The 27,569-nt window shown below is 40.5% G+C and overlaps 2 protein-coding genes across 2 annotated transcripts; both read right to left on the bottom strand.

Moving 5' to 3' along the window:
- Positions 1 to 21: 21 nt before the first annotated feature.
- On the bottom strand, positions 22 to 15,072 carry cpsf1 (cleavage and polyadenylation specific factor 1). The gene is made up of 38 exons (XM_073462887.1): positions 14,951 to 15,072; positions 14,166 to 14,331; positions 14,045 to 14,072; positions 13,814 to 13,947; positions 13,639 to 13,719; positions 13,374 to 13,525; positions 12,923 to 13,069; positions 12,602 to 12,741; positions 12,322 to 12,432; positions 12,128 to 12,221; positions 11,957 to 12,044; positions 11,233 to 11,388; positions 10,991 to 11,042; positions 10,828 to 10,901; positions 10,666 to 10,740; positions 10,493 to 10,573; positions 10,070 to 10,165; positions 9,786 to 9,965; positions 9,483 to 9,624; positions 9,127 to 9,305; positions 8,751 to 8,890; positions 8,476 to 8,656; positions 8,161 to 8,367; positions 7,983 to 8,072; positions 7,751 to 7,897; positions 7,507 to 7,659; positions 6,636 to 6,752; positions 6,256 to 6,346; positions 5,351 to 5,435; positions 3,573 to 3,714; positions 3,306 to 3,458; positions 2,619 to 2,795; positions 2,208 to 2,274; positions 2,073 to 2,120; positions 1,824 to 1,979; positions 604 to 733; positions 332 to 470; positions 22 to 242 (listed from the first exon to the last, which is right to left on the bottom strand). Exons 2-38 carry the CDS (start codon positions 14,307 to 14,309, stop codon positions 195 to 197), a joined length of 4,425 nt encoding a protein of 1,474 aa, XP_073318988.1. The 5' UTR covers positions 14,310 to 14,331; positions 14,951 to 15,072; the 3' UTR covers positions 22 to 194.
- Positions 15,073 to 16,148: 1,076 nt separating this feature from the next.
- On the bottom strand, positions 16,149 to 27,445 carry parp10 (poly(ADP-ribose) polymerase family member 10). The gene is made up of 11 exons (XM_073463143.1): positions 27,372 to 27,445; positions 25,715 to 25,890; positions 24,406 to 24,648; positions 24,056 to 24,286; positions 22,947 to 23,968; positions 22,565 to 22,777; positions 20,888 to 21,014; positions 19,375 to 20,421; positions 18,283 to 18,416; positions 18,036 to 18,210; positions 16,149 to 17,947 (listed from the first exon to the last, which is right to left on the bottom strand). The coding sequence occupies exons 2-11, from the start codon at positions 25,887 to 25,889 to the stop codon at positions 17,649 to 17,651; spliced, it is 3,666 nt and encodes a 1,221-aa protein (XP_073319244.1). The 5' UTR covers position 25,890; positions 27,372 to 27,445; the 3' UTR covers positions 16,149 to 17,648.
- Positions 27,446 to 27,569: the final 124 nt, after the last annotated feature.

Here is a 27,569-nt window from a genome sequence, read left to right on the forward strand (position 1 = left end):
ACACACACACAAGACTTGTGTAAATTACTTTTTACTGATTTTTGTTTTTATACAAAATATCCTAAGAAAACATGGCTGCCCTCTTTTTTTCATCAAACAAGTAAGAAAAACAAATCAGGTTTGCACAAAGAAAAAACATTTCTCCTTCTGGTATAAAAAGAGCGTTCAGTGGACGAGACGTGGGAATGTGGCTCTCAGAAGTGAGCTGTGACTCTGTCCATCTCCAGGAGGTCATCCAGGATCTGGTGATGAAAGAAGGGTAAAATGAGAGGGACATCAGAGTAAGAGGACTGACTTCACTGCATCCTCTCCTCTGTCAGTGTGTACTTACTATGTCCTGAGTGGTACCGATCTTCTTGGCCAGCTCACTGCGCTCCATCGTGCTGAGGTACAAGTACTTGTTGAGGAGTTCTCCATCCAGGATGTTTCTCACAGCGTTCTGCAGGCATCGTCTGTCAGAGTGCATCATTCTGGACCAAAGACAAAGAGTCGGTTATATCGAATACAAAATAACGCAATCTGTCACTCATACTAAATTATGAGTGATATATGATCCCAACAGTGGCTACTAATATGTGACAAGTACTGTACGTAGATATATACCTGAAGGCCTTTGGGTTCAGACCAGCGTGATGAGGCAGCATAGTGTTGAGAGCATTTTGCAACATCAGCAGACGGCGATAAGTCTTCTCCTGCATGGGGAGGAGCAAGCCCATGCCTCCGTCTAGGGTTGCTGAGGGGAAAAGGACACAAAAAAACAGGTTTAGTCCACATTTAACATTTGGGAATTTGAAGCTGAATTTCAAGATTTCTTTCCAATCCTCGAATTTCCTTTTTTTTCTTATCTTTTTATTGAGTACAGAAGCAGATAAGGATCAATAAAGTAAATAAAAATACAGGTACAACATAGAAAATCAAATACAAAATTGAAACTAAACTGCTGAGGTACGCCTTCAGCACAGTCAAATCACTTTACCGGAAATTATAACAGTAATTCAAATGAAACAAATGATGGTTGTATTAGATTAATGTACACAATCCAACTTTCCCATGTTTTCATACACTTGTTCTGTTGCAGTCAAATAGAAAAGGTTATTTGTTCCAGCCTAAAGATATCATAAATAATGTTACTCTAATTATCCGCTGTAGGTGTATCTGGTTTTAATTAACCACTTCCTTCCTGCCAACTGTGCTTATAATCCCAAATAAATATCTAACATGAAAACTCCAATCTTCTAATTTCCATGTGATTTAGAAAAGCCTGATTAAACTAGAAAATTAGATCTTTCAACGCATGACAAACACATTTCTTGAAATACACATTATATGACATCTTTCCCCAATGAACCAGACTGTGTTCCAAATTCTGTAATCACCAACTAAATGTGTGTCCAATAGGAATAAGCAATAATTTAATATTATCTTATCTCCTCTTAGTGGAAGTGTATTGATGTGATGATATGATCATATCAAGATATCACTTTAAACACTTCTGCCTAACTCAATGATTCGAAGCTAACTGGAAATACAAAATGTGTCCAAGCTTTTTGACTGGTTTGGGCATTTTTTGCTGACACTGTGTTGCACTCACTGGAAATTGTTTATCATTGTCTTAATTCATCAATTAAATGCTATCTGACAAACTCTTTGTTTGTCAGTTCTTTCTTTCTTTGTGCAAGAATCCATTGGATCACTCGTCCCAGAGATCTACGTGTTTTTTATGCATATAGAGTTGGGAAGTGAGATTCAACCACAAATGGTCATGTCAAGACGCAACTCACTCGACTCTAATAAAACTATTAGCTAAGACATGTGACACGTACCAAACCACGTTATGTGCTTGTTGTCCCAGGTCAGAGACTTTTTGCTGCCCGTGTCCAGGGTTCCTCTGCACGGCATCCGCCAGAAAGTGTTAATGTTGGCTCCAGCGTTGAAGTCAGCTCGCCTCAGCAGGCGCATTCCTCCAAAGCTCTCCTTAGCTGCAAACACAGACAACACATTACATGAGTGGATACACATTTGATGCAGAGTTACATGACATTTGCGTCACATGTACCAGCATTATCACATACCTTCAGGTAAATACATGTAAACATAAAGGTTCTTGTCTCGATCGGACACTAAAAGGAAAACAAAATAAAGGGTCATGAGAACAAGGGTTTGCAGAACTGTATTGAATTTAGTCATAAAGGCTTAACAAACATTACCCAGGAAGCCAAGCTGGTTGTTATCCACCATGAATTCAATGCTGTAAACCTCCAGGGGCTTTGCATCCTGTCAGCAAAACAATGAGAAAACAATTACAGACAGATACAGTCCCTGAGACACAACTGAATCCAACACCCACAGGCAGGAGACACACCATCAACACTTACTTGTACATCTTAATCAATAAACACTCCACTAGGTTTTCTGCATGCCGCAGGTTATAGTAAGTAAATACAACACTGAAACCTGATTGTTTGGGTCCAAACTTCTAACTGGAAAAGGGTACAATTAAATGTCTGCTATAATTGAAAACTGCCTTTGATACTGAAGAAAATATATTCATCAACAAAACAATCCCTTTTATAATAATGATACAGAAAATGACTGTTTCAGTGGTGTCATTTCCTCACCCTGCTGACGAGCGACAACGTCTTGCTCTCCTCCTGGTAGCGGAGCAGCGAGATGCTCTTCATCAGATCTGCGGCCAAGATGAAGTTCTTGATGCTGAACATCTGGTGGATGTAGAGCTGAGTGTCGATGAAGGCCATACCCGTCAGGTCGTTGTCCTTCAAGACCCACAGGAAGATCTGCAGGGACATCGAGGAAGTTACACCTCATTTCTACATATTTACCCGCAACATTAATACCCCTTTTCCACTGGTCAAAAATCCCACTTAAACCCGCTAAGATCGGGCTCTTGTGTTCAATGGGGATGTGTAAACTCTGCATTTAGACCCGGGTCAATTGACTCGGCAGTAGACACAGGTTTTTTTATCACCTTGGCTCGGATCAGCTTTGATCTAAACGTAAGACCCGGGTGAACACGCTAAATTCTGACGTATTTGGGGTCAAATTTGAGGGCAAACTTCTGCAGGTTGACCCGCATTTAAAAACCTGTGTAGACCCGCTTGTTTTTGGTGGAAAAGCGGCATCAGTTGATTTGTCATTAGTTTTAAGTCAAAATTTCGCACAAGATTTGTTATCAGTTTAGGGCAGAAATTAAAGAATTTAATATTTCATTTCATTTCAGATCCAGTTCTATTCAATGTGTTTTTCTAATTCCAGTTCTGTGAATTCCCAGAGTTATGCTGAGATACCTTCTGTCCGATGGCTGACACCAGGTATCCGTTGCAGTGGCACATAGCCGTCACCGGTCCCTTCTGTTCCTTCTCATACAGCACTTTGAACTTGTTCTTGGTGAGTGGCTGGCCCGGCTCTGGCACCACCTCAATCACATCCAGGATCACAATCTGAACACAAGAATCAAATGTCAAGCCATCAGCAGATGTTTCCATTTCTTATTGTCACCATTTCTTACAAATAGAAAGAAGTTAGTAGTGAAATTGTTGTTATGTGCTGCTCACCCGGCCCCTGCAGGTGACCTCCTCCCCCTGCATCAGGCAGGTCCCTGCTGCGATGTAGCCCTTCAGTCCAGACACCGTCTCCTGACTCCTCAGAGCCACCGTCTTCATACAGGTCACATGTTCCCACTCCTCCAGGTCAAACCTTATGCAGACAGAGAGGGGACAGCTTATTAAGTTTGTCTTCTTCACAAATGGTGAATTTTACTGAAATCTGTTATGATACATTGTTTTAAACACATAATCAAACATACATCTGGTATAACAGTAAGCTGACCAGCTAATCCGGATGCTTTGCAGGAGAACTGATAAAATCAGTGCCGCTTTGTAAAAAGCAGTCAATGTTTGTCAGACTGTTGTAGAAGAAAGTCTATTGTTTTCTTTAAGTTCTGTTAGTCCTTAACCATGAACAAAATTTTAGAAAACAATTCAGATATTTGCTCAAACGTAGGCCGAAGGTGATCACAAACAGAAGGTGTCAACTTAAACACGACACATTCCCACTTTTAAAGCAGACAAGCTAAAAGTTGAAAAAAAATGTACAGTCGATAGGATCAGTTGTTTCAAGATGGTAGTGCATTCACATGAATGGGGGCATAATGTTAGTTTGATAGTATATCAAGAGCAAAATGTGCTTGGGGGCCTTGACCCCATAATCCTTAATTTCTCACACTTTTTTAATTGTATTTTGTTATCTGCTTGGGGTATGTAGTTTGTGGGGCTGTTGAACTGTTGTTTCTATTATTTTAAGTCAGTGAGGGTAGGCTGTACACTATTATATATATTTTGTTGAGTTTCATATTGATTTGACCTTGAATTTCTTCAATTAACACAATTTATTGCATACTGAAAATGTATTAAAATGAATTCATAAAATGTATGTGGAAAAACAAATATGGACTTAGGGCAAACACAAGCATCTGTGTGGAAAAAGTGCTGCATCCTGCGTTACTTTTAAGGTGACCTCATTATGACTCATCACAATAAAAGAGGGGCATTACACAGTACAAGGGTGGCTGACACTGCAGGACGACAACAAGCAAGGGAAAAAGTAGAGAAGAAGCCCTCCTCTTCTGCATTTTGCCTTTATTGGTCGGATGGTGCTGAAAGCGTAACAGAAAATATTGAAGGAAAAAATGGATGCTTGAGTGTGGACATCATATTTAAAAGGTTCTGTGTTTTTACAGGCTTAAGAACCAACAGGATGCTCCAGTTAGCAAAGTAGGTAACTCAAATTCACTCTGTTTACAAGTGCCAAGGCTTTGCTGTCTCAGCTTTATAATACATCTCAGTAAAAAGAAAGGCTAAGTTAAAGTTAAGATGGTGATACAGAGACTACCGCATTTAGTTTACATACAGTATTGTGCTGAAATACTGCAAGCCAGACTGACTTTAGTGCTTTAGCTCCTTGTAGAAAAGCCTCACAGTGGTGGTGGGTAACGATTACGCAGAGAAACTAAATGACCAGGGACTTGTACAAATGACCTGACATTTCCAACTGACCCTCCTGAAATGAGGGAAGGCAGCCATGTGAGACTACACTAATTGTCTACAACACAGGATAAATGACCCAAGATTTTCAATTAATCCCCACAATTCTTTAGAAGCTGCACAAAGCCTCCACTGAGATGAGCCAGTGCAGAGAAAATGAGAAAACAAAAGTGTGGACCTCTTTATTCATAGGTGCCTAATGTCTATTAAAACAAGACTTTCTTATTGATTTTGCAAGGAGCACTCTTGTTTTGCAAAGGGGTGAGATATATAAAGAAAACAGCTTTTACCGCGTGTTTGGAATGGCCTCCCAGCTGACTGGAGAGATGAGCTGGATGGAGAACTTCTCCTGCTGAGGATTAATGTAACGTTCATCTGCAGGGTGACAGAGGAGAAACAACAGTAATATATACACATATTTGTGTTCAAGTGGAAAACAGTCAAATATGGTTACAAATAGCTAAAAGAAACAAATATTAAGCTAAAGGAAACAAATAATTGAAATAATAAAGAAAATAAATTAATATTGAATATGAAATAGTTCATTACAGAAATAAATACCTTCAGTTCTCTAAAAGAGCTGGATAAAAGGTTGAAATGGCTAAAGGAAACAAATACTAAAATAATTAAATAAAATACATTGATAAAATATTTGAAATAGGTAGGTAAAGGAAACAAACAGCTGTAATATAGTCAGATAACAGAATGAATAAATGGTTAAAATAGTTAGCTTAGGAAAAAATAAGAACAATGCATAAATGGTTGAAATATGTAGCTAAAGAAAGCATATAGTTGAAATAATCAGATAAAAGAAATTGATAAATTCTTGAAAGAGCGAGCTAAAAAGAAACAAATAGTTGAAATAGCTAAAAGTAATACATTAAATGGTTAAAATAGTACCTAAAACTCATGGATAAGAGGTTTAAAGGTAGCTGTAAGTAATTAATAAACAGTTCAAATTGTTAGCTAGAAGAAAGAAACAGTTGAAATAGTGAAAAAAATTGATAAATGGTTAAAATAATATATATAAATATGAAACAACAAACGGTTGGAAAATGAATTTCATTATTTTATTTTAATTCTGTTTTTATATTCATGGCAGGTGGTCTTGTTGAACAAGTACTTAAGTTCACCTGGCAGGGCTGTGAGTATGTATGTGTGCGTGCATGTGCGTCTGTGTGTGTTCATGTCTGACCTCGTTCTATGGTTTCGTACTCCTTCTCCTCTCCTGTCATCCTGGGGATGCGTGTGCAGAGCTCTTTCACACTGGTGCACACAGCATACACCTAACAGGGAAAAAGCCAAAATCACACAGAAAACTTTACATCAAAGGCTAATCCCTTCAAAGTCACCCTCATTGATTTTTTTTCTCTAGCAGTACGAAAAACTTTCAGGCCAGAGGGCTTTCATCTCAAACTTTTCAAAGCCTCTCGATCGATGCGCTTTTATTTTGCATCACGTTATGCAAGTGGAGGTGTGTGTGTGTGTCCAGGGAATGTGTTTCAGCTTGAATTTGTGTCACGTCGCTGCTCTGGTGCCCCTGGTGCTGTGTGGGCTGAGTGAGAGGAGCCTTGCCTTGGACTCGACGTGGTAGGAGACGTAGTGGACCGTGCACCTCAGTGGGATCTTTCGGACAGGCCAAGGGGCATCGTAGGACAGGTAGGTGGGCAGGACGCTGATCCTCAGCTCGCCCTGTGGGAAATACACACAGACACACACACTGAAGACTGCCTGAGGAATAAGAAATTACAGATAACGGTTGCTTTTTAAATTTGCTGAAGCTCTGATTTGTGTCTCTGGCTTCATTTTTTATCCATAGCAGAATCAACTCACTGTCAGTCACAAAACATGTTCTCTTTCAAATCTCACTCAGTATCTCACTATGGGAAGCACCTTCTGGCATAACCAATATTAGAAGCTCCAATACCACCATGTCTGTCAGGAGGCAAACCAAACATCTAGAGTTGCACGGGCCAGCCCTTTAAAAACACCCCTGGTGCCCTATTTAACATTCTTGCTTTCTTCTGTGTGAAAATGATTAGAGTTCCTCAAATACCCCTAAGTCTGGATTTTCATTTATCTGCTCTCCGATGCAGCTGCAAGGTAGTCACCAAGCGTGGAGGATTTTGGAAAATCTCATTTTAGTTTATTCATTGTTGGTTCAGGTCGATGTTATCGTGTTTTGCCGGGCTTCTACCTGAGTCGAACAGTGTTTCAGAGCTAGACAGCATGTCAGGGTGAGGTGTGTGTGCATTATTACTTGCTGCTAGCTGTGGTTTTATCTAGCTATGGCAACCAGCTCATCCTCTAAGTGGAACGCTGGTTGAATAATAATAATCATTTGATCATTTAATAACAGATCTAAGTTGTATTTTTGTTTCCCTTTAGAGTGACATACAAATACCTACTCTACCAATACCAAGGTGACAGTGTGTCCTCTGTGTACCTGTTTGTTGAAGTAGAGGAAACCTTTGGGACAGTTGATGTTATGGAAGGGTGAGAAAGACTCGATGGAGCCATCAATGCTCATGGGGTGAAGCCTCATAGCTCCACGTGACGTGACCAGCATCCAGTGAGGAGATGGACCACAGATAAACACCTGGGACAACGGGGAAATGTGGACAGTTATTTGGCAAATCAAAGAGCATTATAAAGTTCTGATATCTGTATTTAAAAAACCTGTTCCTTACCCCTGAGTATCCAGAGATGTCCTCAAAGTATCTGAATCTGGCGATCCGACTTTTGGCAGCTGAGCTCTCCTCTGTGGCCCCGCTCTCTGCCTTCTTATCTTTCTTCAGCTTTGATTTCTTCTCTCTGAAGTTAATGTTGTGGGGCACCTAAGCAGAGGAATGTAGCACAGTAAAGACTCACTTCGTTCAAACTTGTCTGTAGTAGCATATGTTCACTGGTCTGAGCTCTTACTTTTTTGAAGCGCACTTTCAGGTTGTTCTGTGGCTGCTGCTGATCATACGGGAACGCTTCATAGATCAGAAGCTCCTGCTCCACATGGACCTAGAACAAGAAAACATTTTGTCATACACGGCTTTCATTCAATGTCAGTTTCTTTTTATTTTCTCTGTATGAAGCACTAAACACTCACCAGTAAATATGGTCTGCTGTGATTGTAGCCGAGTGAAACCAAAGACACCTCTTTGACCAGTGGTATCTCTCCTTGACGTGTCACTTCCTCTTTTTTACCTTCCCCTTGTGTTGCTGATTGGCCAGACGAACTGTCCACCAGCACTCTCTGACCAACTGGGAAGTTCTTCACCAGGAACACCAGTCGCCAGTCTGGGAGCTGGTAAATCTGATCAAATTAAAACAAAGGAGTGTGAAAAAAGGAAGTATGGAAACATCACTTTGATAGTGATTATAACAGTTCATATAATCCTCTGATATAACATTCAGTTCATACCTCCATTACACCATTCTCCCTGGTGATCATGCACCAGTGGCTGGGCTCTGCTTTGCTCGAGCTTCCGTCACTCCCAAAAGCCCCTGCTCCCATGTAGCTGCGGCCGAATTCATCCTTCGAAGGCGCCGCACTGGCGTTTGAGTCTCCGTACAGCATTTCCTCCTCATCATCCACTGCGTTGCTGCACACAGATTTAACAACAATCAATCCATCAATCAATAATCAGGACATGTTGCGAATGGTTGCATGTTTCAGAATGGAGGTGCTGCTCTCACCTGAGGTCCTGGATGATGGTCTCTGCTTCAGACTGACTCCTAATGATGGTGTCTTCTTTAACGGAGGAGTTAGCTTTGTTTTCTGTGGTGAACATCCCACTGACATCTCTGTACGCACACAGTGCGATCACACGGGATTGCTGTTGAATGAGAGGCAGTTTTAAACAAGGTAATTACTGATACAAGCTATTAAGTGAATGTTGTGAATCTAGTTTCTGAATGAGGGAGTTTAATGATGCTGTGCATTTGTGTGTTGCCATTATTGAAGCTCCGGACTGAACAACAGAACCAGCTACTCTAGATCAGAGCTTCAGTTTGGCCAGCAGGGGGCAGATTTGGTAAAGAAAAGGGAGTATTGTGCTGATGGTTCACTCACAGTGGGGATCTGTGGTTTCTGCAGGGCCAGCCGATGTGTCTTCCCCATGTAGGAATCAGTCTTCAGCACAAACATGGTGACCACGCCCTCTGCTGTCATGATGACCACGTAAGGGTCTGCCACAGAGCAATGCACTATGGGAGAGCCCAGGTCCACGGGGATGAAGTGGAGCTGTGTCACTGAGAAAGAGAAAAGAGAAACAGACTGTTACTATATTTAATACCTTTAAATTAGGTTTAATATTTTACATGTATTCTCCTTTACTCCCTTATTGTTTGCTAATGCCACAAGCAAATGTAAAAATATAATTATCACTTGTTTCACTTTCTTTAACTAACTTTTTTATACTATTTTACCTCCTTCCAGCAGCCGGATACCCATGGGGGACACTTGGATGATGTACTTGTTGTCACCGATGTTTCCAGCAAACACAGTTGGTCCCTGGGTGGCAAAACCACTGGTGTCCAGCTCCATGATCTCCTGACCTGTCTGAAGGATCTACACAACAACACACAATCAGTTTAGTTCCATTAGAAAACATCCAAATGATATAATGCTTTGGTTTAGTAGGTTTGTTTTCCCGAGGATCAAACAGCTCATCTTTGCATTTGTTCAAATCAAAATTGGGACATAAGATGTGTATTGATGTGTGTTTTTACCATGGTTGAATCCTCTCTGCTCAGAATGAGAAAGCCGTGCTTCTTCGTATCATCCTCCAGCTGAGGCTCCGTCTTCTCCTCCACCTCTTTCTCCTTCTCCTCTTTGTCTTTCTCTCCCTCTTCACCATCCTCGCCGGTCTCTGTCTCTGCCCCGTCCTCTGAATCATCGCTTTTTACAGCCTGGGAAAGGATCGACAAAGATCTTACTGCAAAGAAAAGGTGCTACCATAGTAATGAACATAGTGAACATTCATTAGAGGGAACTCATGAAGCTTCCACAGTACTTTTTTGTCTTCCTTGACTTCACTTGAGATGACTGTCCACATGTCGTGGCAGCCTGGCAACTCAAACGTGGTGACTACTTGGGGTCGGATGCTTCTCTGAAAACAGAATGGAAACCAATCAATGCACATTTCCAGGTTTTAGACTCTTGCACATATACCCCACAACATGCTAGTGTTACAAATCACAAGAGTATTTGAACTGTGAGCACGTCAGCTTGTGTCTGGGGTGTTTACAGGCTACTCCGTCGATCTCTGAGGCAGCCCTGGTAGACCCAGACTTCACTGTAGCACCATCACTGGACCTGTGGCAGACGGCCCTCGCGACCACAGGTTTTAGGATGGTGCAGTAACATTTATCATGCACATATCTAACCAGCTACACATGCATTACAACAACAAATAAACATCAGTGGGGGGAATTACCTGAAGCACAGACAGCGCACCGTTCTTGCCAAAGCCAGAGCACACAACGACCTCCAGGTCGGGCTCGGGGTTGCTCTGGAACTGTGGGGAAGATGAAGTCAGAAACCTTAAAATACAATTGTTGAGAGAATAAATGCTCGGTAAGAGACATTAGGAAGTTTTATTGTGTGTACCTCTTCGGACAAGAAGGCAGGTTCACCCATGGAGGCCATTGCACAAGGTCCAATGTTGAGTATGCTATCACACACCTGGATGAAAACACAGAAGACCCCGTGTCAGTTTCAAACAAAGACATAAAAGGCAACTAAGCTTTTGCTTTTTATTTATTTTTTAACCTCAAAGGAGTAGGTGGCCAGCTGAGTGCCTGACTGGGCCTCACTTCCGTACACTTCTATCTCATCCACCTCATCTGGCAAAACAAAGAAGTAGAGTGAAAACACAGATTGGCAGATCACACACACATTTCTGGAACATATCATGAATAAAATCTGACCATACCCGTCCAGTTGGTGGAAGATTCTACTCGCTTCTTTTTGCTTGGTGGTTCTTCCTGGAATTCATTAGAGATGATGATTTAGTTTTATTGGAGGACAAGCTGTCAAATAAGATGGTATTCCTTCTGACATGTATTCTGAAAAGCTGTCAAGCTCAGTATCAAAATTAATGGCTGCATCCACACAAGAGAAAGGGAAAATAAAGATGGATTTCAATGTTGCTTCACAACAAAATCACAAACATACCGGTTTATCTTTATCCTTCTCCTTCTCTTTTTCTTTGTCCAGCTTTTCTTTGCCCTCCTCAGGTGGCGTCTCCTGAAGTTTCTCGGTGTACTTGAGCAGCAGAGAGTTTCCGAGGCGGGAGCCCAAGAAAAGGTAGCCGGGCTCCATGGTAACCATCTGGAGGAGGAGAGCCCAGAGTGTGAGGCATTACTGTGACAGACTGTCTGTTCTAAATCCTCGAAAGCTGGCAGACTTCATATATATTCCGTATCTACTGAACACCCCAAAAGGTCCGCCAGATATAAGAAACTACCTACAGGTTTTGAGTGAAGTGGAATCATCGCCCTGCTGATATATTTTTGGTGTAAAAATGGTAATTTCTATGGCATTCTGCTGCTCTAATCTTAAAGTACTGGCATTAGCTTTCAAAACCTCATCCTCAACCCCTCCAGCATTTTCTGTTTGTTCACAGGAACAGAAAGAAAAAAATGTTGTTGTTTTTTAATGGGACATTTTTTTGGAGCTTTGAGCACAACAAGCTGAGTGCCATCTAGTTCCATTATATTGGAGAGAAGGCAGACATCTCTTTGGCTGATATCTCCAAACCTCTGTGACCTACACAAAAACAATCTGGATGGATTAATAACACTACCAGTAAGAGAAAAAAAAACTATTTTTGATTTTGGAGTTAACTGCCCCTTTGAGATAGAGACTTCCTGTCTCATCAGACCCTGTTGCTACTTACACAGGTTGTCAGGACGCTGGCAGCAGCTTTGTCGAAATGGAAAGCCCGAACACTTCTCATTCCGTCAGTAATGAGGGTCAACACGTAACTGCAAGACAACAACAGTTAGTGAAGAATCATAAACTGCCAGCATCGCTCATGTACATTCTGGTGGTATTTACAATGACTTACATTTCTCCTCCTTTCAAAGAGATGACCATCTTGTCATAGGCAATGAAGTCAGACTGGGAACAGTCGAGTGTGATCTTCACTTCTTCCTGTACACCTGGGTAGCCAAAACATGTCATCCAGTGATGAGCATCACAAAATATCAAAGGTACGTTAAGTCCAGGTGTCCAGATAGAATTGCAGATGATCGCACTTACGCAGAGGGAAGGCTGTCGTCCCATTCGTCTGAGAATTGAGAGAAACTCCATATGGTGGAACACTCTGGTTCAGATACAGCAATGAATTCACAGCAAACACCACCACACCACCTAAAAAGATTTGACATGTGATCAGAGGAGCAACAACACAACACACTTCATCATAGTGTATATTCATATCCACTCTTTTCAATCAGAAAAGATCTCTACAGAGAACTGAGAGCTTTAGCGACCACATTGTACATAAATAGTGACAGAAGAGAGAATTCACTGAGCTCACCGATTGGCTTGGGAACAGCCATGACCTGCGTACAGTCAAAAGGCAGATTACTGAGGGACCAGATGACAGGATGAACCTTCTGCATTATGTTGAGGGAGATGGCGACGATGCTGCAGGTGTCCTGACGCACGGCCACACGCCTGGCAGAGTGATCCAAAAACACAAGTTAAACATGAAATCAAATCTGGCATACTTAGAAACGTAAGGTTAGATTTATTTGTGGCAACCCAAAACCATGTGTTCAAGACAACCTTGTCAATATATCTATTGTTTGAATAAAACAAAAAAAGGTTGTGGTTATAGCTGATAATGTGGACTGACCCCGGCCATGTCTGGTTGGGCTCAAACAGGATGAGCAACGTGGGCTCATAATAGCCATGGAGGAACTTCATGTCGATGATGTTGAGCAGCTTCTCATCCAGCTCGCGGACGTCAATGATGTAGCTGGGCAGGAAGCTGGATTTAGGTCTGTAGATGCAATACAGAGATAAAAGGTGCTCAAAATTAGACAATTACACGTACATGTCTGAAGTCTATTCTTTTCATGGTCAGAAAGTAGTCGAACATTTGAATAAAGTGGCATTTTCCATCATTTTGTTTTATTCTTCGAACCATGGATACACATAGTGCTACTACAATATAAACATTTGACTCCAACAAAACCAAGATAAACTTTCAGTCCAACAGGGGAATCAACATGTAAGTATTTATGGTTCAGTGAGGCCACTAAAAGACATTAATGAGCAGAACGTAGAGTGAACTGCAGGCTTACCCTTCTCCAACTCCACCCTCCTGTTCATCAGTGAGAGTGTCCTTCCTGAATGGCAACACCACCAGCTGGGTGCCATATACAAGCATCACAGCACAGCGATTCTCTGGATCTACACGGACAATGGGAATATGTACATTCTGTACAAAACCATCCTGAAAATGTAGAAAAGAGGCCAAATCTGTTTAGCAATTCATTCACTTGAGCATGTCAACATCTAGTTTGAGTTTTCAGATATTTACTGTGTTCTTGTTTCTACTGTACATACTCTGAGCTCTGGCTCCTCAAAGAAATGAAGAGACAGCGTCTTGAGGTCATGTGTCCCGGGGTCGTACTCCACTACAGACAACTGGAGAAAGGACAAACACACCCAGAGGTCAGTCAAAAATAATTTCAGGCTGTTAAAAATGCAGTTAGGCAGTGCACGGCTTGAACAATGATACCTTGGCATCTTTGAAACTGAGAAGGAGCGCATCTCTGCTGGCTCCAACAAGCTGTACACTGGCCATGGACATGACATTGCCAAAGAGAGAGAAGGAGGCCACCTGCTCCAGCTTCTCCTTACGAGATTTGGAATCTGAAGCAGGAAAGAGTGAAGTCAGACCACGAATTCACTCTCACATTAAATTAATATCATTCTTTAACAGTACTTTGAGTATGAAGTCTGGATGTACCTGAAGACTTGTCAGCCTTTGATGTACTCTGAAATTACAACAGAAATATACATATCATGAAAAGCTTTTAATGGTTGTATTTCAAAACTTGACACAATGAAATATGGAGACTCATGGTTACCTCCACATCGTGGATAATCCTGTAGACAAACAGCTGAGATGTTCCAGCAACGACCAAGTTCTTCTCCTTGCTGGATATGAAGTTGCAGTAGACAGAAAACTCCACTGCAGTGGGGGTGTGTGCTTGTCTGTACACTGCATACATCCTGGAAGGTTCCCCTGAGCATCTGACAGGTGAGACCATTCATGTCAACATCTATTGATTTCATTTTGAGAGCTGCTGCTCGATTAAGATTCACAGAATTAACCAAACACTTGACGTTGTTCTTCTTCCTCAAGAGTAAACTCGGCTAGTGGTAAGTTAACTGGCTAGCAGTGGGAAACAATGCTAACCAAAGATGAAGTAACTTAGTGCAAAAGCATCATCATTCAGAAAAAGTTTAGCTTTACTTTATAGCCACATATTATTACTGAATTTTAAAATGTTTCCATGATAAACAAACGCTAACTAGCTTGTAATTTACCAAAGATAACGTTGGAGTTTGACCCTTGGCAACTAGTTAGCCACATAATCAATATTCCCCCTGTTAGCTAGCGTATATTTAAAAACACAATATAATGTTTGTAGCAGTAGCCATTCAGTCATGTTGTTATGATCAGTGTGCGTCTCCGTTAGCTGTTAGCTTCAGAAAACGAGCGTATGGATAAGCCGGTAACGTTAGCTATCTTAGCAACACTCTAACGTTCCTATTAGTAGCTAGCATGTTAGCTGGCATGGCACAGCGCCTGCACCTGATAGTTTTATGGCATATTTGTGCAAATTGTCAATTAAACTTGTGAACGTACCTATATGAAACACGTTATCAGAGTCTGCAGCTTTATTGTTCCTTCCTCTTTGTACATTTAAGGTGTCATGTTGTGTGGGTTACTAACTTAAGATAGCTATGCAATAGCTAGGTAAGCTAGCAGTTAGTTGCCGTGTTGTGTTATGGGAGCTCCAGTCTTCTTCGTCTTTTCTATTTCCGGCGGACTAGTTACTCGGAGGTCTGCTGCTGCCCCCTACAGTTTAAAATCTCGCTAGAAGCTGAATCCCACTAGTTTGATCATACTTGGCCATTTTATTTATTTATTAATTTGCCTTTTCTTGGCTTTATTACATAAGACAGATAAAGAGTTGGCACTCTCACAAGGTGAGAGAGGGGATGGCGTGCAGCAGAGGGCCACAGGTCGGGTTAGAAACTCTGGGCTGCTGCAGCGAGGACAGGGCCCCTGTACACAGGACACACACTACCAAATGGACTACTGAGGCACCACCCCACATAGTCGCAGAAATTATTGGCATGTGTTACTGTGTACAGGTAACAGGTTTATTCCAATACTCAGAGCTAAATTGCCGTAATAAAATCATTTTTCAAAGCACAAGTCTTTATAAGTGACGGGCCAGAACCATCAGTTTCCTTTGAGTTCAGAGGTGCCTAGGGTAGGGATAATTTTGTCTCAGTTTATTGGAAGAAATTTAGCAAGGACAAAATATAGGCCAACATAAACTACTCTTGAAATGATCAACTTCACTCTTCTGTTAAAATTCCTTTAAAATCAGTTGCATTTCTATAGAAAACCACTGAAGTGTGGTGCACTAAAAAAGTCTTGTCTTTGTGTCGACCTGTGTCAACACGTTGCACACAAATTACACTGTAGATTTAAAATAATTGCACATTTTCAACCTGGTAAAAATGTTTTACTGTGGCAAAAATGTTAAAGTTATTAACTCATAACAGTAGTGAAACAAAAGGCACAATGCAGCTTTACATTTACAGCTGAATTATACTTCTGCAATACAGAAGTGTAAACTAGTAGTTGAATAATCCGTTACTCTTTTTCCATTTTTGGTGGCTTGCTGTGTGCAATAATTTCATCATACAATCTACTAAGCAAATATTCCATACAGTAGCAAGACATTTTTAGATGACCAAGAGCACATGAGCCTTTAAAATGCAGCTCACCAATGGCTGATCCCAAAAAACACACTCCCAAGAAACTCCTAATGGTTTTTCATCTTAAGAAGCTTTATTTTTCTTAAAAATAATGATGATCTTTCTTGCAACTGCAAATTCTTAATGTTTTATAATAACAAAAACAAACAAAACAAAAAAATGAGATCTTTGGTAAAAACATTTCTGGGCACAAATCACAAACATAAGGAAACCCAAAGATCTGCAATCAAAGTACTTAATTAATGAAAAAAACAAACGCCCAAACAGGCACTGTCGGTCAATCATGATCTCCACAAACACTACACTTCGTGTTACCGCACTAAGTTAGGGCAACTGGAAGGTGGCTATCAAGACCCATCATGTTCTGTACACGATACACAAAGGTTAACTGACAGATTATTTTATTTTATTAAAATAATAATACACATTCTTTAAAGTGCGCACTAGATGTGATCGATGCACAAGGCTTCAAATGTACAATAGATTATAGATAATAAAAAAATCATAATTAGTTGTATTAGGATTAAGTATAATTACGCTTATTTTCAATCTAGGCCTAAGTTTTGCTTCTTTTGTAAACATGGTGATCATCTTCTCAATAACATTTTCTTCAGGGTAGATCAGTGGACCACAGGTCAGGGAAATTCAAAAAGCTGAACCCAAAAGCAAATAAATACATATACTATAGGCCATATTCTCATTTCAAATCTATGTGTATAGTTTGTGGTAACTATAGTTTGACATCAGAGTATTTAGCATTGTCGGCGAGCTAAAGAATTACAAATCAAAACAGTAACATTCATATCAATACAATTACATCAGTTGAGGGGTATCAAGAAATATGTGCAACAAATAATTTATGATGTTTTAAAATCATAAATACCACATATTTTGGATGCTTGCAAGTTTAAGCAAGGACAATAAATGTTGAAGTGTGTGAGCAAATCCCCACAACTACCAAGTTTACTATTACAAGTCAACCCCTCAGTGCAACGGCCAATGTTCTGAGGGCTACCTATTGCCTGAGGCCAGCAGATATCCAGATAACGGATGTGTGGGCCAAGAGTTCCTCCTCAGTGTGCTTGTCATTGTTTACAGTCCGATAAGCAATCTAGGATTTCATCAGCTACTGCTGACACCAATTTAGCTCATCTTTATAACAAATATCTGCATATGAATGCAGATGACCGTTTTTAAAAGCTAATAAGAAGCCACCAACCAATGAGGCTCAAATGTGACTTGTCAATACTACTCAGATGCATTCATGTGAAGATATCTCTTTATAGAGATCAAATAACTGCCATGCAATAACTGCTGAGTCACACCTATTTAAAGATGTGGCACAATGAGCCTTATTGGGTTTAGCTGTTTGAGTTTCTCTTGATCAAACTTCACTAAACTGAAGAAGGTGTATGAATGGTCACGAAGATCAGGAAAGTCAAAATATCAACTGTGCACTACAACACATCAGCCCTTTATAAATCAAATACACTTTTAATCAAGGCAGAAACTATGATGATTATCATCTGACCAGTAATCCTTTCTCTCTCTCAGCGGTGGATTCTCTGACATGTAATGAGATACTCAGGAAAAGCCTGTGTGTCATTGAAGATGACAAACATTGTCGGCTTAGTGATGTCATCAGTCACGCTGTCATATCTGAGGGGAATGTCACCAGTCTCCTTCAGCGGGGCTGTCTTCATCGAATGGCAGCCTTTCGTGTAGTCTCCCGTTAGAACCTTCGACACAAAAATGTACTTGTATCCGTCTGTGTTTGGGGGTGAATACTGATCCTGGACAGACAGCGCAGAGTTCACCGCAAAATACACCCCCTGACCATAGACGGTGGCTGTGTGGAGAAAACAAGATGTCAGAAATTTATACCCAAGATGAGACAAATTGAGTCAGGTGAGAGAACGCAAGTATCAAAAACATACCATTCTTTCCACAGAAGCTTCTGTTGAATCCATGAACGCAGATCTCCTTCACACTCGACTCGCTTGTGCCATGGTAGAGAGTCTGTTCGATTACCGGATACGTGGCGCGCTGCAGTACGCTCGCCTTCTTCAACTTGTACTGATTGTACAGCAGTCGATTCATCAGCTTCTCCACCTGGAGAAAACACTGTGTTAATACGGACACGCCAAATAATTTGTTCGAAATATATATAGCTCATTTTTTCACCTGTATGATTCTGATTTTGCTGTGGTACTCCTGTATGGTTTCATAGAAGCTCTTCACCACATTCTGAAATTCATCAGATTCCTCGTCCACTTTGGATGCTTCAGGCAAGTTTGACAGCAGAGAGAATTCCTCTTCTGTAAACAAAGGATTCAGTTTTCAGTCAGTAACAGACGATCAGATGGGTCATTGATAAAACTGTTCACAAAAACAACTGTTATCAAAATGAGTAAAATGGAGTACAATTATAGGAATTATACTCTCGGTCTGTAAATATGATAAATTTCTTCATCAGAGGGTGTACGCATTGGCTCTGTACATAAAACCATGAACCTCCACTCCTCTACAACAGGCTACTGAATACATCTGTGCATCTGTGAAATGTTCCCATCGAGCGGGTGTGAATGGATGAATGTGACAAGTCTTGTAAAGCGCTTTGAGCTGTCAGTAGACTGGAAAAGCACCATAGTCCTTTTACCATTTATGGTTAAGCAGTTAGTGTTTCTGCAAACCACAGATACTTCCAAACATTACTTTTTCCAAACGCCTAAACCTAACTAGAGCATAAGAACAGTGTGGTGGCAAGAGAAGAATTTAAAATTTTTTCCTAAATTTGTAATATAAAGAAACGTAAAGTTTCAGCTAACGTGTGATTTTGCAGGAATTCGCCAGCATGTATTCTTATGACTGGGTCGGATGTCCACAGTTGTCAATGTATGCATTCAGAGTGTAATCCAGGCCTAACAAATATAGCTAGCTAATGGAAATTGGAAGCTTTAAGTTTAGTTTGACATTTAATTCGAGAGTAAACATTAAACTCAAGACAATGAAGTCCAAGAGCTTTTCCATTTTGGTTTCTAACAGAGACAAAAGACATGCATTTGAGAACAAAGTTAATGTTATCAAGATAGAAGCTTTGTGTCTGCATTAGCTAGCCAACTTCTTCAACATTTGGATGTTACCTAAAATGGTGCATTCAATTATAATCCCGACTTGTCTGACAATCTTTCACTAGATTTAGTTGATTTTGGGCTTTATAAGCAGATCATTCTACAGAAAACACAAGGCACAAGAACACTATAAAGTCCACTTTACCTGGTACACCCTCGACCAAATCCTCTAAATTAACCAACTTCCTGGCGATTTTCACAGATTTCCCTGAAGCTATGTTGTGTTCTTGCATCTTCTCAAAGTTTATGGTGTGGGGCTGATTGTCTAACAAGATATCCATCTTCTTCAGCTTCAACCTCCAAACATTCTCGATGAAAACTGTAGCATCAGGTGAATACGGGGTCGTATCTGAAGTGACCGGGTCATGAAACACCCACTGGACAGCTCTCAGGATCTCCTTGTCAGATACACCATTGGACAATTTCTCCAGCAGGAGCTTTACATCACACAGTGCTTCGGTCACAAAGTCCTTGAAGCCAGAAACTGTGATTATGGTGCCCTGAACTTGAATCTCGACTGCGTGCTTCCTCTTGATCAACTCCAGACAATTCCTGTGGTACTCGGACAAGTTCTTCACAGTCCTGTGCTCCAGTTTCTCTTCCACCTGCCTCTGGCTGACCTTCTTCCCGAAGGCTATGTCCACCCGAATCAGGTCACAACTATAACCTGCAAACACAAACAGCTGTAGGGTGTTGGCTGCCTTGATGGTGTCCTGTAAAGACATACTGATGCCCTTTTTCAGCTGTTCCGTTTTGGTGCCCTTGTCAGTACTACCAGAAGATTCTTCACATTGCATCATTTTCTTGGACAGCTCCAAGGCTTTTTGCAACTGTTCCTCCTCATCCTCGAGGGACCAAGGGCCTGACTCCATAGAGTACTGGATGGCTAGAGAAAGTTGGGCGTCTTCTTCAAGGTCTATACAGGAAGGATGCTTTTTGCGGGAAGGTTGTTTGGGACCGGGAGGCAGGAACAGAAATCCATCCTTCAACACCATTAACCCACTCGTAGTTTCCACGAAATTTAAGGGCTCTGAAGCATCGTCAGTTAATCCATCAGAGCCCTGGTCTGTCTGGCTGGCCGGTTCATCTGCTGTGTACAGGTCCAGGTTATCCATGTCATCAAGTTGGTCTGGAGCAGACACACCCTCCTCATCAACGGCTGAGATGATTTTCTTCGCCTCCTCTAAAAGGCCTACAAAGAGACAAGACAGATTGTTTGAAACTGCAGAGAAATATAACCCCAATCCTGAAACAGTTGGGACACTGTGTAAAACAGAGTTTAATTACTTTCAAATTAACTGTGTTCACCAACAATGGTTTTATTAATTGTTCCTGAGCCGATGTAGTAATATCCTTTATACAATCAGGTGAACCTCGTCCCATACTTGCTTGTGAACGACTGAGCCTTTTCGAGGTTGCCCCTTTCATACCCAATCATGATACTATCCCGTTAACAATGAAGCAGTTTGCCTGTGGAATGTTCCAAACAGGTGTATTATGAGCATCCCTAAACTTTCCCAATTCCTGTCCCATCTTCAAAAAACGAAGAGCAAAATCTTCACATTCCGGTTTATTCATGTTTTACACAGCTTCTTAACTTTTTTGTGATCAGAGATATAAGAGAAATGTTTTCAGTTATAACTGAAATTATTTATTACCTCCGCCCGAAGCTCCATTCTGATCAGTTTGCATTGAATCTGAATTTAACTCCTGTGCAGAATCATCCAAAGACACTCTCTGGAAGTTTTTGTTTGACATCATCATCCATGCAGCTTCAAAAATGTCCTGAAATAATAAACAGAATGTTTCTGTGAAGACAAAATGTTTCTGCAGCAGGGTAGCCTGATTTACTTCACATTTCCATGTTATTTAGTAGGTTCTGACATGATGGTACAATAATGTAATGTTAGTGAACTGTCTATTACCTTCCCTATTTCTGACCAATTTGTATAACAATTCATCGTTTGGTGCAAATGTGTTCAAATAGAGGTTGCTTTGTTTTTTTGGTTTTTAAGCAAGGAAGTGTCTCTACTTCCATGACTTACTGAATATGCTGTAAGTGATGATATTTCATTAATACTGCAGAATGCTGTTTATTCATAAGGTATCCTCAGTTAGGTTGTGTTTCAACATAGTGTGACAACGCATTTTTATCAGTTAGGGCGCCTGAAGTGCAATAACTCACAGCAAGCAAAGGACCCGGAAAGGGATTAGGCTTTGTAAACACACACTGCCATTAAAGGAAAATGCTGACATTTTAAGAAATGCTTATCTGTTTTCTTGCAGAGAGTTAGATGAGATCAGTACCACTCAAATCTGTCCAAAAAATATGGAGCAAATGGCCAAATAGCATAGCTTAGCAGAAAAACTTACACTTACAGTCAATACAGCTAGCCTTACTCTGTCCTAAAGGAAAACAAAATCCACCCTCAGCCACCTCTCAAGTTCACTAAATAACATGCTACATCTTCTTTGTTCAACAAGCACCAAACAAGTTGTAGTTTTAAGGAGAGTTATGTGCTGGAACTATGTCTTCTCGGCCCGGCGCAGTGACTCTGTCAGAAAGACAGCAAATAAGAATATCTCCTGCAATGTAAAACTACTCCAAGGAAAAAAATGCAGCGATTGGCACATTACTCAAGCTTGCTAATTGGCTCAGGACAAAGTGACATTTTCATTGTGTGGTGTTCATCGAGTTTCAACATTTAGTCAACTATTTATACTATAACTGATTCATTACAGGACTTCATTTTGACAGAAATAAAACAGAACTAAGTCAACTAAGTTGATTCTCATACAAGCATGAATTGAAACCAGTGACAGGAGGGTCAGACATTGCATTCAGCAATCTTTAAAATGGGCATGCTTTGGAAAATGGCAAGCAATAATGTAGTTAAAAGAAGTTAAATGTAGTAAGAAAAAAAGATGTATGTTTTTTTAATAGAACACAATATGTCACAAATTATTAATCTGTCTCTATAACTGTTTTGACGTTTGTGAGTATAAGTATTATTTTATATGTTTTGAGCTCGGGATGACAACAAAGCAGCAGTAAGAAAACGAAGCACAGTGACGTTAAAACATCTAGCAGGCAGGACTTGCTGGGAAACACAGTAAACACCAGTGTTTCACTTCTTTGTTGTGTATGCTGGTAAACTCAGCCTCAGGCTATGCTGGATAAGGCTTCAAGTTAGACAGCTCATCAAGATGAATGACAACCAATATAAATGGCCTGCTTGGAGGAAGCGTAGAGGGATGAAGTTGCATATCTAGCTCCAAAAACACAGAAGGATACAAAGAATACAAAGAAAGCTCTTGCTTTGTTCCATCATTACCTGGTGTGGCAGCGGCTCCCAGGGCACATGCTTTGGGTTAATATAGACCGTAAACTTTGTCTCCATCTCTTTTAGGATGCTCTTGCACTCCTTATCATGTAAAAACCGGGTCACTCCTGGAGCGTTCACTGTGATGGTTCTGGTGCAGATAGAGGCGATGACACCTTGCAACACCTCCTCAGCCATTTGACAAGCAACCACCTGGCCATGGATCTAGCAGGTACATTAAAAACAAGATATCAAATGATAAAACAATCTGATGGGCCTACAAACTTTGAGGACAATGTTAAAATGGCACCAGAAATTACTTAAACAGAAGCTTGAAAAATGTCCTGCAGTCAATAATCTCTGCTTCTACATGTGATACTGATGCAATACATACCTTTAACCCGCAAAAATGCTCTTCTTCTACCGGAAAGATAGACACTTGGTCCATGTCAGCCAGTAGCTGATGACAATGGATCTGAATGTATTTCAGCATGCCTGGCTGCATAGAGAGGACTGTCTCCCTTTCAATAGGTGTGGTAAGAAACTCCAGGATTGCAGTGCGCTTCTCACTCTCCATCCCTTTCAGAGTCAACACATCAATATTCCCCCCTCGTTCTGACACCTTTGCAGAGGAGAAACCCAGAGCCTTCAGGAACTGAGACCATTCTCTGCAACAAAAAATCCCTTCATACTGCGGGTCCACCGGCATGCTGAAGTGAGCCACCTGGGATTTCAAAAAGCTACAAGCCTGGTTAGCCGAGTTCCGGGATAGGGAGGTTACCACAATGTCGCAGTCTGATACAGTGTACATAGTAGGTGACCCTGTTTGATTTATGGTTTGCAGAAGTCGCTCTTTTACATCTTTTTTTGCGAGGAACTGAGCATTTTCCTTCTCGAGGGTGAAATGAGCCTCAGCCATTTTGTCAAAATAGTCTGAGATGGAGTGTTCTATCTGCTCAAATGTCTGTCTGTCAGTACCTTCAATGTACACACCATTGTCTTTGATTTGGATGGTGACATTTGGGTGAGCCTTTTCAGTCATATCCTGTTGAAAGGTGCCGAGCTGAAACAAAGCAAGCTTCTCTGGCTTAGTGATAGCAATATGGGTTGACAGTTTATCTTCTTCCTCTGGTTGATCCTCCATGACTTCCTCTGCTACGTCCTCTATTGGCTCAGGGGCGGCGAGGGTCTCCAGGGCAGTCTGAGCGGAGGACTGGCTGTTTGCACTGTCCACCGTGGCAGGATTAGTCTCCATATCAATCAAATCCTCGGAATTGCTCTCAGCCATATCTTGGCTTCCAACAGCAGAGTCTTGTGGTGTTAAACTTTGTATAGGTTGTAGAAAATCAAAGTATGGCATCACCACAAGATCGGCGCCTTCCAGTTTGTGCGGGTGTTCAAGGACAGAGCCAATAGCTGGTAAAAGAAATACAGACATTTTGTTAAATAAAAAAAACTACCATGAAAAAAACTGTTTAAAAGGTTGTATAATACAACACTTACAGTCATAATTGACAAAGGACACCTTGGCTGTACCCTCTGAAAGCATTGTGACCTCCTTCGCCTTCGGATTCCCACCAACCTTGGTCTCAAAGTACAATGTGAGCGTATCTGGAGTGGTGCCAGGGTTCAGGTTCTTCACAAGGATGGAGTCAGTTTGCTCAATCTGTTCAAGAGTCACCTTGGCCCCAGAAAGTTTCCTCTTGGAGATTTTTGCACTAAGGTTTTGGAAATCTATAAAACAAAAAATATATCTTAAACAATGCCATGAAAGAAAATGACAATGTTGAACATTTGGAAAGAAAAACATTAGTGATTTTAAGACAAAAAGAAAACATGTGCCTTTAATGTACCTTCCGAGAGGGGTTGGCTGAGGTGAATGAGGATGAGATCTCTCCCCGGTGAGGGATGCAGAGTGTAGTCATTCACGTTCAGGTTCAGCATGTTCTCCACATAGAGCTCTATCATGTCAGTGATGGTGGTGGGGTCGATCCCCTTCAGCAGCAGTCTACGCGGGTCCTTAGAGGCAGGCTTTCTCACACTCAGCTCTACATTATGCAGAACGTGGTGCCCTTTAGACAGCACTTGGGCAGCAGCTGTCAAAATGATCGGAGCAGAAGTAAAGGCAAAGTTAGCATATTGTATGTCAATAATAAATCATTATGCTGTTTCCATTCAATGCTTTTACGGAGAATTTTAGTTGAAGTACAGTAATGCTTTCTTTAAGTAGTGTTTATCATTTGAGAGGTTAAATGTTTAATGTCTACTTTGGTGCTTAAGAAGAATGTATGTTTAAAAACGTTTAAACTGATAGGGCGTCTGGGTCATTGTAGGGAGGCAATTTTTTTATGTTTTATAAAATTGTAGGATGCCATTTCTCCTTTAATAGCTAAATTTAAATTGTAGAAGCTTATATAAATATGAAGACAAGACAGTTATTGGATTTGAAAGGCTGTGTAGAGTTGTGTCTGAATAAGATACTGTAAATATCCTACCTTTAAAAAGTGCGACCACACCAGTGCTGCCAATGATATTGTTTTTTTCAGTTCCTAAAGTTTGGAGATGTTCCGATACCATTTTTTCCTTACATGATACCAATTCCAATATATAGTAAGCTCACTTTCTTTAACTTATTTAAAGCCATCACATATATTATTATTTTTTAACAGATGTGTACTACTAACCCTGTATAGATGGGATATGATTGCTATCATTGTTTTATGGCCTGGCTTTAAAAGCCCTTTGTAAAACATGAACAAACATAGAACTTACTTTTATTATCTAGAACAAAAATACTAATAAGCGCAAGTCTACTAACATGAACTTTATGTTTATTGGCTACTTGTGCTGTAAAAAATCTGTTAACTTGCCTACAGATGAAGATGCTGTTGGGAAGCACTAGGATCCTTCTTCAGGGAAAATAGCTATGAGGTATCAGATCAGTGCATAGACTCAAGTGCTGATACCGATATCTGATATCCATCAATTTAGGCAGTATTAGAGGCATATCCAATATGGCTATCGATATCAGAAGAACACTATTTTTAGGTCATTTAGACGATGCACATTAAAGATTTTAGAAGCAGCTAAATTTAAGGCTAACAAATCAAATGTGCGGATATGTGCCCAGACTTGCAAAATACATTCTATATTGCCACTTACCCACTGCCTCTTCAAACACCAGTATGGCAGTATCACCCTTCTTCTCCACAGAGACAAGTGCACCTCCCCCAGAGCGCCGCCTATTCTCAAAGTACAGAAAGAGCAGCTCCTCATCCACTCCTGGGGGCAGCGCCAGCACCTCCACCGTCCTGTCCTCCACGCTTTCAACAGACATCCTGTAAAACACATACAGGTTATACTGTACTAGATAAAGTGGTTCAAATCATTTGTTTACAGCTTTCTGGCTCTGTGGGAAAGCTGTAACCTGACTTCTGCACACAACCCTATTTTGCACTGTGGCATGTAACTGTAAACTGAACATCTTTGGGTTTTCTGAAAATTGATGTGGAGTATTATTCCCCATTTTCTGACATATTCTGATCATACATATTATTCCACAGTGTAAATAATGCAGCACTACATATAACACCATATGTCAAAATTCTAATATGAACATATCATTACTCAGTTTCTAATGTTTACATGAATGACACTTAAAGCTGTCACTGTACGGCATCCTCATTACCTCTTCATTACCTAAGCCATAGATGCATTTGTAAAATTGAAGTTATCAAGTGTCTCATTGACCATAAACTTTTTACCATGTCAGTAATATTTGAATAATGTCCGAACATATTGATGACACGATAATACTGTGATAACTACTCACAGTAGTACCACTAATACTATCGTTCCTCAGTCCTCTACTTGAACCTTTTTTTTTATTTATTACATATAATTTAATTGATAAATTATACAACAAAATTGCGCTATCCATGAGCAGTTTAACTGTGATAACTACTCACAGTAGTACCACTAATACTATCGTTCCTCAGTCCTCTGCTTGAACCTTTTTTTTTATTTATTACATATAATTTAATTGATAAATTATACAACAAAATTGCGCTATCCATGAGCAGTTTAACAGAAAATTGCTATTGGAAACATTATGTTTTGATTAACTTTAATTTAACATTGCTTCACATACATTACAACAAGTCATTGAACTTTATAAAGTATAATATGGTCAGTCACTAAACAACAGGGAAAGATCAGACTGTGTGTTCTCTCTTATAACCACAGAAAGAATAAGTCTTAGTTACACATATACTTTCTCATACACAACGTAGCCTACTTTTTACAGTAGTAATCACAAAGTTTAAATTCTGCTCATTTAAACTTTAGGACTTAATAGTAAAACATCAGCATTCCCTGTCTGAAGCCACCTTAAGTATTTCTTCACATTTACGTGGAGAAACTATGGACATGAGCCTGTGTGACAGAGATCATGGCCTACCTACCACGGTCAGGTTCAGAGCTGGAGAACAGGAAGCTCGGCCTGTTGTTTTATTTTCCAGCTACTATACTTTAGGAGCTAAATTTAACGGTGGTGTATTTGTTACAAGAACCTATTTCCTAAGCAGTTCACAAATAGAGTTACAGTCGCTCTGTTGCTGTTATTTTTAACTGCGCAGTGATCCCGTAGTTCATGAACGTGCCTATATACATTTCCCCAGACTGGAAAGTGAAACCAGTCGCCACAGTTGCCATGTTTAAACACTGAAGCTGCAGTTTATCACAACTGTGTTTTATTCTGGCGACGGAATGAGAAATTCATTTTCACCGAGTATTAACACGGTTTTGGAGCATTACCTACCTGTACTACAGGGTAGACATTTGCTCGGAAAGTCGTTTCGTCCAAACGGGTTGAACTGGACTCTGAACACTTCCTTGTTGTGCTGCTTGTTGAACGGCGGGAGGCGTCATCAGCACCACGTGGTAAAGAGGAACATACGTCATCACAGAGCTTACAGTCATATTTATACTACCTTCATTTTGTAACATAATATGATAT

The sequence above is a fragment of the Pagrus major genome, chromosome 3 (genome assembly GCF_040436345.1).
Source record: "Pagrus major chromosome 3, Pma_NU_1.0".
NCBI classification, from domain to species: Eukaryota; Metazoa; Chordata; class Actinopteri; order Spariformes; family Sparidae; genus Pagrus; species Pagrus major.